Genomic DNA, 12,782 nt, shown 5'->3' on the forward strand with positions numbered 1-12,782 from the left:
GAGACCCCTTTTGTCCACTGGAACGCGACGGGCTGTTCCGTCTACCAGGGGCCAGAGGACTGCCTCCGACCCGGGCTGGGTCGTGATTACAAACACATGGCCCCTAATTAGGCTGATTAAGCCTGAGAGGGATAAGGGTGACCGGAGACAAAAGTGTGACAGAGAGAGAGTGCCCGACACCTATGTGTGTATTTGATGTTTGCAACCCTCTTTGCAATGTCTTTATCTTGTTCACTGACTGAAAGTTTTTACTACAAGTGTGATGATGAAATGTCATTTTGTGGGCATGTGAGGAGTTGTTTTTGTCATTGGTCTAGAGTTTGTTTGAAAAATAATGTTATAAAGACAGAGTATTTAAACTGCTTGCTTTAGTGATTTTACAACAGATTCAAATGCAGCTCAAATTAGATCCCATCATTCAACTGTCAGAAATGGGTGCTAATAACAGGTACAAATGTGGCCAAAGAGGATTGACAACCGCATTCTTCAATCAAATTTACTGCCTAAAGATTCAACTACTGACAACAATATTTTCACTCAAACTGAACAACTAGATGTTAATGTAATTAACTAATTTTGACACAAGAGAGAAAAGGATGTTCATGTGTGTGTGTGTGTGTGTGTGACCTCACATCATCTCCGCTGTACTGTTTCAGGCAGTGTAGGAAACGACATGTGTTGGACAACCAGAAGGAAACGGTCTCAAAGTCATCTCCTCTTTTCTGTAGAAAAATCAAAGGATGAAGTTATTCTGCTTTTTTAATTCTATTCTGTAAAGAGTATCAATTGTGTTGTGTGCTGTATATACATGATTAATGTGTGTATTTGTGTGTGTAGAGACCTTGAGTATCTTCTTGATGCTGTTAATAACGGAGGTCAGCAGAGATCTCACTTTCTGGTCGTCATTAACGTAATCAGCATGCCGCAGACACATGAAAAGGATATACGCTGGCAGACCCGGAATCAGATTGACCGCCACACCACGAGGTTTGAGCTCTGACAAAATGACAAACACTCATCAAAGACGGCTGTTCTTAAATAAAAAATCACTTTACTGAATGGAGAGAACAGAGAGCAGCAATGTTGCAAGCATGAACACCACAGCTCGATGTTTCAAAACACTATGAGTGCATGTTCAGAGGCCCAAACATTAATAAAGTCTTACCCAGTATGAGGTTTTTGACCAGTTTGAGTTCATCTTCTTTCTTGTATTCCAGCATTCCCTGGAAATCTTTCTCTCTGCGTGGAATGTTCACCGGGTGAACGGGCTCATCGGTCGTCTGTCCTGGAGACACGTCCATCTGACCACCTACACATGCACACGGACACACCCATATGACCAAAAGTGTGGACCCCCAAGCACTACACCCATACGTGCTTGTTTTGGCATTTCATTGTCCTTAATCATGATTTTGTCCTCCATAACTGCTTCCACTTTTCTGGAAAGGCTTGGCAGGTGGCAGATGACAGGTGATTTCTGAACACTTTGAAGCTTTAAAAGCCAAATCGAAACTCTTTGCGGTCTGTGTTTCATACCTTCCAGATCGTTGATCTTCTTGGCGAAGACTTTGAGCTGTTTCTTCAGTTTGCGCACTGTCTTGTCCTGTTTCTCCAGCTGCTCCATTAGATCCTGAAACAACAGAGATAAACATCCCATCATCATCAGACAATCATTATGTAGGAGGGAAAACAGCAAGGCGTATTTTAGTGAATCGGGACAAAGCAGGTCAAAGGAGCATCCTCAAATTCTGCAAAAGAGCATTATAAAGATCTATTCGTCCATGCAGCTCATTGAACAGTGGAAAAAAAGAGAATTACAAAGATAGAGAGAGATAGGTGAATTCCACGAAAATATTTCAAGCTCATATTTCACCCCATAGTCAAAAGAACTAATGAAAATAATGAAAATGAAGTCTAGAAGCTGATAGGGAGGGGTTAAAAACTAAGACGGCTTTGTAACGTCAGCAAACAAGGGTTGCCTGGTCTGATGAATCTCAATTCTGCTGAGGCACACAGATGGTATGGTCAGAATTTTGTCCCAACAGCATGAATCAATGGACCCAACCTGCCTTGTGTCAACAGTCCAGGCTGGTGGTAGTGGTGTAATGGTGTGGGGAATGTTTTCTTGTCACACTTTGGGCCCGTTAATACCAATAAATCTTTGCTTGAATGTCACAGCCTATTTGAGCATTGTTGCTGACCATGCGCATCCCTCCATGACCAAAATTGACCCATCTTCTAATAGCAACTTCCAGCATGACAATGCACCATGTCACAAAGCAAAAGTCATCTCAAACTGATTTCTTGAACATGACAATGAGTTCACTGTTCTTCAGTGGCTTTCCCAGTCACCGGCTCTGAAGCCAATTGAACACCTTTGGGATGTGGTAGAATGGGAGATTTGCAGCATGAATGTGCAGCTGACAAATCTGCGCACAAAGCGTGATGCAATCATGTCAACATGGACCAGAATCTCAAAGGAATATTTCCAACATATTGTGGAATCCATGCCACAAAGAATTGAGGCTGTTCTGAGAGCAAAGGGAGGCCCTAGCAAGTATTAGTTTAGTGTTCCTAATAAAGTGCTCAGTGAGTGTATATATTTATAATAGTTATATACACTCACTGAGCACTTTATTAGGAACACTATGGTCTTAAAAAAGTGTTCGGCGTGGTCTTCTGCTGTTGTAGCGCCTCTGCCTCAAGGTTTGACATGTTGTGCATTCTGAGATTATATTCTTCTCTCCACAATTGTACAGAGTGGTTATCTGAGTTACTGTAAACTTTGTCAGTTTGAAACAGTCTGGCCATTCTCTGTTGAACTCTCTCATCAACAAGGTATTTCTGTCCGCAGAACTGCACCTAAATGGATGTTTTTGTTTTTGGCACCATTCTGAGTAAATTCTAGAGACTGTTGCGCATGGAAATCCAAAAAGATAAACAGTTACAGAAATACTCAAACCAGTTTGCACATTTTTTGCATTATATGAACTGGGAGGAAAATGTGCTTAATTGTCAAAAAACTCTTAATGGTCTTTAAATAGGCCAAAAGTTATTTCTCATTTCTTTTAATTGTGGAGAGGAATGTGACCCAGATATGTTATTCAAAGTTTTTGTGCAATTCACCCTGACAGAGAGCGAGAGAAAAAGATTAAAAGAGTGTGTTGATTCACAGCGCTGTGGGGTTAAACACACAACTAAAGCTCAAACGCATCTCATATTCAATGCGACACACCAGTGTCTGTTAGTGTTCAAATACATGCTGAAACACACACACACTCATACACACACACACACACACTCCTACATACAACCATCCTGCGTAACATGCTGATTCTGTAGGCCTTATACTCCTTCGGGTCGTCCGAGTGAAGCTCCTGTGAATGAAACATCTCTAAATCAGATCTCACACAGTCCTGTTGTAACACAAATCACACTCTGGGAATTTATTTAGAACCACACAAAACAAAAGACTTTACAGTAGAACATCTAAACTGTTCTTAAAGGAGTAGCTTACCTAAAATATATATATATATATATATATATATATATATATATATATATCATTCTTTTAAATAAATAGTTCATGAACCCTTTGTACTGCAAACATAAACCAGGTCTGTTTTTGAAAGTCTGGTTGTGGTGTTTTATCTTAATGTACATTATTAAATATGCACATCACTGTGCCTGTTATATTGTCATGGCATTTAAAATAACAGTGAGATTCTGCAATACATTTGCACTGAAGCACACAGATCATAGTAAAATCCCATAAAAAGACTCTTAAATGCAATATTTAGCTATAAACAAACACATTGCAGAATCACACTGCTATTTGTACTGCTAGGAAAATATAACAAAGTATTTCTGTAATGTGCTCTTTTCTAACCATGCACAAGAAACCCTGAATTCAATACAAATTTGCAATAATTTAAATAAAGAAAAGACCATGAGCAAGTGTTTTCTTTTATACTATTTTAAATATTATGCATCATATTTGATACCTATACCTGTTATTCTTAATGTACATTATTCCACGTGTATTTATATCACTGTGCCTTGTGTTATATTATCCAGGTATTATAAAAAGAGAAGTTGGGTTCTCTCACAGAAGAGAGAAAGTTGCTCCCTCAGCAGCTGGATTAGAAAACCCAATGCAGCTGTGGTAACTAGTGTTTAAAAAAAAATTATTATGCCAGAGTAAAATAACACAAAGTATAATGTTATAATTTTACACTGTTTTTTTATTTTTTTTATTTAAAATAAAACTTTTTCTAGATTTACACTTCTGAATAATGTAGAAACGCAAAATCGCTGTCTAAGAAAAGGCAATGATCTCCATGAAACATTTTAATCCAAGATGGCAAACATAGCTTATGTATCTATATTTTAATGTTGTTAAAGATGTAGGCCTATGAATTAATTTAAATGCCTCTGGTTGAGCATTGCATTTATGTGCTCAATGGACAGGTCTATAATTAGTAAAAATGCTCAACAGCTACAAATAAAATAATAAGAAAATTAATTAAAAATGAATAGAAAACTCTGATGCAATTGGAGTATGTTAAATGGATCTGTAGCTTATGTCTCCCAGATCTAACTGGAAAACAAGAGTAACTCTACCAGAAAATAACCAGATTAATCGTTCTAAACTGTGGGGAACTTTCAGTTGCAGGTTAACATGACTGTGTGTGTAGGGAGATGTTAAGAGTGTGTGTGTACTGACCAGGTTCTCGTTGGTGAGGCGAGTGATCTCGTGTTGCAGACTGGCCTCAATTCTGGCCTCTGGAGGAAGCTGCAGGTTCTGTGCCAACAGCTGCTGCTGACGGTTATTCTCCTCTTTAACACTCTGAAGATCTCCACGCAAAACCTCCACCTCATTCTCATGGGAGCGCCGCTGAGCCTGCAGCTGAGACTCCAACAACCTACAGACCAGACACAAGAGAGAGTGAGAGAGAGAGAGATAGAGAGAAATAATGTGTTTGAGCTGAGCAAATAAACAAAAAAATTGTTTTTTTTTTTTTTTTTTTGGAGCATTAGATTCTGTTTTATATAAAGCCCCTTATAGGACAGGGAGGGAATTTATTTTCTGAAAAAGTTTTGCATTCCCTCACAATTAATTTGGGTTCCCTTGCAATAACTTTATCCATCCCTTATGATTAACTCCTTTATAGATACTGCAGTAAAACCACATATTTTGTGGTTACTGTGGTTTGACTACAATTACCACAGTTTAACTAGACTTACTATAGTGAAACCATGGTGAATGTTGTGATTACTGTGGTTTTACTACAAATACCACAGCTGAACTACGGTTGCATAGCAAATACATGGTATATGTTGTGATTACTGTTGTTTTACTACAAATACCACAGCCGAACTACGGTTGCATAGTAAATACATGGTATATGTTGTGATTACTGTGGTTTTACTACAAATACCACAGCTGAACTACGGTTGCATAGTAAATACATGATATGTGTTGTGATTACTGTGGTTTTACTACAAATACCACAGCTGAACTACGGTTGCATAGTAAATACATGGTATGTGTTGTGATTACTGTGGTTTTACTACAAATACCACAGCTGAACTACAGTTGCATAGTAAATACATGGTATATGTTGTGATTACTGTGGTTTTACTACAAATACCACAGCTGATCTACAGTTACATAGTAAATACATGGTAAATGTTGGGGTTACTGCGGTTTTACTACAAATACCACAGCTGAACTACGGTTACTCTAGTAAAACATGGTACATTTTGTGGATACTGTGTTTTTTACAACAAATAGCACAGTTGAACTAGACTTACTGTAGTAAAACCATGGTAAAATTTGTGTTCACTGGTGGTTTACTATAAATACCACAGTTGAACTACGGTCAATGAAGTAAAATCATGGTTAATTTCCATAAGGGATGGATAAAGTTAATGTGAGGTTACTCAAAATAATTGTGTGAACACAAAACTTTTTCAACAGTGCAGCAGTAAGCATTCAGACTGTTATTCAGCTTGAATTATAACCTCTTTAGGGCAGCCAAAACTCATGCAGTTTAAAAATAAGAGTTTTAAAACACAATCTAATATCTATTAATCTATTATGGTGAGTCCAGTACTGTAAATGTAACAGTACTGTAAAAGAGTTCTTTTCGTTTTTGATATTAATGAAGAACTACATACATTGAGGAGAACTTTCCAGGCACTAAAGTTTAAGGAAGTAGAAACAGTGTTAGATGATCATGTATTTAAAAAGCTGAGGAACCAAACTCAGGAGAAAACTCAACGCTCACACTCTCAAATTTCTACATGCTCTCTCTCAACCTCTCTCTCTCTGCTCTTTAACCTGTTAGTTTCCTTTAACCCTTCATACACCAGCCACAGTTCTCCATCCTCATTCAGCTTATGGTAGTCAGGGAAAGGGGATCTGATGGGGTGGAACAAAGAATGAAATGAAATGTACAGATAAAAAGAAGAAGAAAAGTGACAAACTTTGAAGGGAGTGAAAGTCCAGGGATGAGATTTATACATTCTTTAAAGGAATAGTTCAAAATAAAAATAAATTCTGTCATCATTTACTCACATTCGTATCGTTTCAAACCCAAATGACTTTTTATTCTAATACAAAAGAAGAAATTTCAAAGAATTTCCTGGCCTCTCTTTTCCATATAGAAAGAGTGAATAGGGAAGGAGATGCCAAGTTCCAAAATGAACAAGTGCAGTAAAATGCACTATATTCCAAGTCTTCTGAAGTCATATGATAGCTTTCTATAAGGAACAGACCAATACAGTATATAAAACACGAATCATTGAAAATCACTGGCACAGCACTTAAATTGTATTTGCATTTACATCAATGATTTTAAAGATTTTAAATGCCATTATTTCTTGCATTTCACATGACACTTTTGAATATGTGGAAATGCGAGTTGCAGATTTGAGAGTTGCAGTGAAAGGAAACGATTTTCAGTGAATAAAAATGTACATTTGGTCCATTCATCAAACAAAACTTTTGTAAAGCTTCAAAGGACTTGAAATATAGACTACCATAATGGCATTTTTTTTTTCATTCAGTCATTACATGGAAAAGAGCAGCCAGGGCCATCTTTAAAATGTCTCCTTTTGTGCTACACAAGACAAAAAAAAAAAAAAAAAAAAGTCATACAGGTTCAGAACAACATGAAGGTGAGTAAATTATTAATTGAAATTTCATTTTTAGGTAAACTATTCCTTCAGGGATCTCTGGTTTGGGTGATAATTAATAACAATTATGTTAAGTAGATGAAATACATTATGGACAAAAAAAGATATTATAAAGAATAAATATTAAATGTAAAGATAATAATAGAAAGATAAATATAATGACATAGAGGACCAGAAGTGTAAAAAATAAATAAATCAATTAAAAATAAAAATAAAAAAGTAAAACAACAATTAGCTTGTCATTCATTTATATTAATGAGCTATTTGGGAAATAAATGGCATCCAGTGCAGTCTGCTAGAAGCCACATGTGCAAGTTTTCATCCAATCAGAATGCTTTACATACATCAAGAATATCTCATATTGAGTCACATGACCAAGCGTCGCCGTCACAGCCTGTTAAACCAAGTGCAAAGTCCCTGCCACTTGCTGAATTTAGTTTTTGCACTAGTTTTCAATACTAATAAAGCCAAACTCTAAGTCAGTCTATTAACATATTTCAAACCCTGACTCTAAACAGCATGTAGAAAAAAATTAATAAAAAATAAACTTTGATTGGTCGATTTACATGCCAGTCAGACGGTTTCTTCCTGCCTAAGTGGGCAGTCCTTTGCCAGAATAACCTGAAATAACCAAAAGTCAGGCTAAGCTTGGCTCTACTCTTTCTCAGTGACCGGCAGAATGTCAGTGTGATCAAGAGATGGCATTCAATCCTCCTTCAGGTCAAAGGTCATGCCTGTTAACGAACTACAGTGTCAAAGCTTTTCTGCATTTCGTCTATAATGAAGCTGATTTGGTGCTCTGCTCTGAGCTGCACACACATGCAGTGAGAGCCACCCGTCATGCCTGACCAACTGTTACCTCAACCTGCTCATGAGCTCGTTCACTTCAGTTGGCCTGGGAGTAAACCTGGGTGATCTGTGCAGGACAGAGATGAACATCAACACAGACAGACAGACAGACAGCTAGATACTGTAGATAGACAGAGAGAGCTGGTGCTAAGACGGTGGTTAAGGAAGCCGTTATAACAAGTTTTGAAGTTAAAGAGGTCATGTCATGAGGAATAAAATTTTCCTTGATATTTTTGGCATATAAGAGGTCATTCTACTATAAAACCATAGTGTAAATTTCAGAATTTAAAACGTAATCCCAAATGCGATAAAAGCATTTATTAAAACCAAACTGCCAAAACACCTCGTTCTCTACGTACTTCCATATATTAGTGATGTCACAAAGGGTACTCACTACGTCATGACCACCTCTACAGCAACAACATCAACGCCTACTTTAAAATCATTGCACCCATGGTCCCGCCCACTAGTGCTCACTTCATAAACAGAGAGAAGGACAAAAGGCCTCCTGTGGCCTCACTACTCCTGAACACCAAATAAGACCCATCTGGACTATTATGAATTACACTCACCTAAAGGATTATTAGGAACACCATACTAATACTGTGTTTGACCCCCTTTCGCCTTCAGAACTGCCTTAATTCTACGTGGCATTGATTCAACAAGGTGCTGAAAGCATTCTTTAGAAATGTTGGCCCATTTTGATAGGATAGCATCTTGCAGTTGATGGAGATTTGTGGGATGCACATCCAGGGCACGAAGCTCCCGTTCCACCACATCCCAAAGATGCTCTATTGGGTTGAGATCTGGTGACTGTGGGGGCCATTTTAGTACAGTGAACTCATTGTCATGTTCAAGAAACCAATTTGAAATGATTCAAGCTTTGTGACATGGTGCATTATCCTGCTGGAAGTAGCCATCAGAGGATGGGTACATGGTGGCCATAAGGGATGGACATGGTCAGAAACAATGCTCAGGTAGGCCGTGGCATTTAAACGATGCCCAATTGGCACTAAGGGGCCTAAAGTGTGCCAAGAAAACATCCCCACACCATTACACCACCACCACCAGCCTGCACAGTGGTAACAAGGCATGATGGATCCATGTTCTCATTCTGTTTACGCCAAATTCTGACTCTACCATCTGAATGTCTCAACAGAAATCGAGACTCATCAGCCCAGGCAACATTTTTCCAGTCTTCAACTGTCCAATTTTGGTGAGCTCTTGCAAATTGTAGCCTCTTTTTCCTATTTGTAGTGGAGATGAGTGGTACCCGGTGGGGTCTTCTGCTGTTGTAGCCCATCCGCCTCAAGGTTGTGCGTGTTGTGGCTTCACAAATGCTTTGCTGCATACCTCGGTTGTAACGAGTGGTTATTTCAGGCAAAGTTGCTCTTCTATGAGCTTGAATCAGCCGGTCCATTCTCCTCTGACCTCTAGCATCAACAAGCCATTTTCGCCCACAGGACTGCCGCATACTGGATGTTTTTCCCTTTTCACACCATTCTTTGTAAACCCTAGAAATGGTTGTGGGTGAAAATCCCAGTAACTGAGCAGATTGTGAAATACTCAGACCGGCCCGTCTGGCACCAACAACCATGCCACGCTCAAAATTGCTTAAATCACCTTTCTTTCCCATTCTGACATTCAGTTTGGAGTTCAGGAGATTGTCTTGACCAGGACCACACCCCTAAATTCATTGAAGCAACTGCCATGTGATTGGCTGATTAGATAATTGCATTAATGAGAAATTGAAAAGGTGTTCCTAATAATCCTTTAGGTGAGTGTATTTTTGTATATAAGCATGCCCTACACAGACGTCTTTGACTGTTTTCATGTCTCTAGCACACTTTTAAAAGACGTATTGTCAAGTTTCAACACTGAAGAGAAGACAAGGTTTCATCAGCTGTTGCCACATGTTGTTTTGTTGCTTTAACTGCTCAACAAGCCCATCAGCCCTATTTTTAATACATAGTGTATGTAAACACACACTAGATGGACCTCTTTGACCATTTTGATTTGTTTCCGGTGATGTGCACCTCAGTGCAGGATGTCACTGGAAACTGGATGTGTGCGTCTAGTGAAGCGGTCATAAAACAAGTCAAGCTTTCCCAAGGAATTGTCACGGAAGGATACGGAGAAGTTAAAAACACTTTTCAAAAGTTCTATTCATTAATATTTCAAATGTCATGGTTGTTTAATTGTCCATTGACGCAATGGCTTAAGGCTGTCTAAAATATTTCTTTGTGTTGTTGGCAACGGCAGTAGTAGCGCCAGCACAAAATGGAACGGGACACTTGTTGCCTTGACACGCCGCAACGGACGCTTCCATCAGTTTCATGGTAGACAGCATCATTGATTATAATGGGTTCTTCTACTGCTTTTGATTACTAACATTATCAGCAGACCTCAGGGAAGATACTAAAACTATATAAAAAATGACCCCTTTAAATGTTCAACAAGAAAAAGTTGTTGTGGTGTTGTCTGGATCATATAATGTGTAATTATGGCCATATAGTGTACAGTATATAAGAGAGGATTTCAGATAAGGCACACAAGATTTCTTTAAATTCCTGTAATAGGATTCATGTTTTGCGATTCATCACATGACTGAGATGTGCAAAGACAGTAAATGTACCTGTTGGTCTCTTTGAGACTCATGTAGGCCTGTGAGATCTCCTTCGCGTCAGTCAACTTCTGCACATCCTCAATGTACGGCAGAGGTTCAGTCATGGTCTCCTGCACATACACAGGAAGTTTACATGCATCAGTGCTCCATATGAACACTACATCCATCATTTACAATCAGCATCATGAACATGCAACAATTAACTCAATGGGTAACACTTTGCAATAAGTCGTACACATTAGGTAAAGCACCAGTTAACATGAACTAACAATGAAAAGTGTGTTTACAGGCAGTTTTTATTAATCTTGTTAATGTAGATTAATATTAATTTCTACATATTCTAATAGCTTTTTCTAACCCTCATGCCATCTCAGATGTGCATGACTTTCTTTCTTCTGCTGAACACAAACAAAGATTTTTAAAAGAATATTTCAGCTCTCTTGGTCCAATGCAAGTGAATGGCGGCCAGAACTTTGAAGTTCAAAAAGCACATACACGAAGCATACAAGTAATCCATAAGACTCTAGTGGTTAAATCCATGTCTTCATAAGTGATATGATAGGTGTGGGTGAGAAACAGATCAATATTTAAGCCATTTTTGACTATAAATCTCCACTTTCACTTTCAAATTCTTTCACATTTTCAAAAGTGAAAGTGGAGATTTATGATAAGCTTTTTGGAGCTTCAAAGTTCCGGTCAAATGAACTTGCATTATGTGGACCTACATATTATATGGACTTATGTAAATGATGAGAGAATTTTCATTTTTGGGTGAACTGTCCCTTTAAAGGTTGTAGATGTTAACATTAGGTCATGCATCATGAACTAAAAGTTAACAATAGTATTTTTATAGATTACGATTAACCTAGATTAATTAATGCTGTAAAAAATAATTGTTCATTATTAGTTCACAATAACTAATGAATTACATAATATGATATGTTACCATATCATATATAGATATGGTAACATAAACTGTAATTGTAATCTTTTGTTGTCAAGAATAAAGTAATTTACTATTACTATTGAGTCACTGTCAACATTTTCGTGTCAGGGAGAAACCAACTATAAGTAGCGACTCTCCTAACTTGACTGACAGTAGCTCAGCTGTTTTCAAAAAGGTGATGTAGCATCACAAAATGTTAGATTGCTCACATGAATGTCACATTACATGAAACATGCAGCTTTAACACAGAGCAATCAGAGCTATGGACAATTCATTTCAATGGATGATGCCATTTGTTTGAATCAGGGTACAACAGGGCTAAAGTACCCCTTGAGGAGAATGCTTTTTTTCTGGTCGCAAAGTGTATCAAGATAAAAAATAAATTTAGTTGTAATGAATATTGAAGGAGCAATATAATTTATGTGAAAATGAGCCATTTGTGCCATTATTGAGTCTTTGGCACCATCTCCTGGTGGCCATAAATAATTAGAGTGAACGATCCTCTCTGCCCACATTTGGATGACTTCTGCCTCTGGTAGTGGTGATCTGAATTCTAATATGATTGGTTTAGCGTTCCCTGATGCTAAATAATATACTACATCATTTTCGACTAAGTCATCCGATCCAGGAAAGCTAATGTGTTTTTAGCCTGATAGCACATTATATGCTGTGTGCACATTGTGCTTTGTGTTGATTATCTAATGATCTATGCATCCGATTACATTGTGTGTGGGCTCGTTTTAAAGATAATCACCTCCTTTAAGTATGGTATTATATTTTATGTTATGTTGATTTTCATGAAGTTATAAGCAAAAATGTGATATATAAGCAACGCCTGTTTACATGAAACGTATGCTAAAAGACATATATTTTATAATCACTCGCTATATTTTTTTCTGTGAGCAAAACAAATAGACTCATTGTATTCTGATGATGAACTGATGATGATAGTTCTGCTGTCTGACCAACATACCTTCTCATCCTGATGTGAGGGAAGCAGATGTGAGAGGAAGAGATGAAGTTAGAAATGTTAAAAAGACTTACAAAGAATGTTAGTGACAGATATTAAAACACACAAATTAAATGTTAAAAATTCAAACAAAAATAAATTTCTTTATCAGCATATTCATATTGTTTTCTAGTAAAAACATCTAAACC

The 12,782-nt window shown here is 37.7% G+C and overlaps 1 protein-coding gene across 1 annotated transcript in view; it reads right to left on the bottom strand.

The window, feature by feature from the left end:
- The window catches only part of LOC127661204 (unconventional myosin-Va-like), a 146,808-nt gene that overhangs the window by 11,390 nt on the left and 122,636 nt on the right, over nucleotides 1–12,782 (bottom strand). The window contains exons 29-35 of the mRNA XM_052151811.1: nucleotides 10,688–10,788; nucleotides 4,727–4,925; nucleotides 3,312–3,377; nucleotides 1,537–1,630; nucleotides 1,166–1,309; nucleotides 842–996; nucleotides 633–722 (exon numbers count right to left, since the gene is read on the bottom strand). Coding sequence (XP_052007771.1) covers nucleotides 633–722; nucleotides 842–996; nucleotides 1,166–1,309; nucleotides 1,537–1,630; nucleotides 3,312–3,377; nucleotides 4,727–4,925; nucleotides 10,688–10,788 — 849 coding nt within the window. The remainder of the gene's footprint in view (nucleotides 1–632; nucleotides 723–841; nucleotides 997–1,165; nucleotides 1,310–1,536; nucleotides 1,631–3,311; nucleotides 3,378–4,726; nucleotides 4,926–10,687; nucleotides 10,789–12,782) is intronic.

Source organism: Xyrauchen texanus, chromosome 21 (genome assembly GCF_025860055.1).
Source record: "Xyrauchen texanus isolate HMW12.3.18 chromosome 21, RBS_HiC_50CHRs, whole genome shotgun sequence".
NCBI classification, from domain to species: domain Eukaryota; kingdom Metazoa; phylum Chordata; class Actinopteri; order Cypriniformes; family Catostomidae; genus Xyrauchen; species Xyrauchen texanus.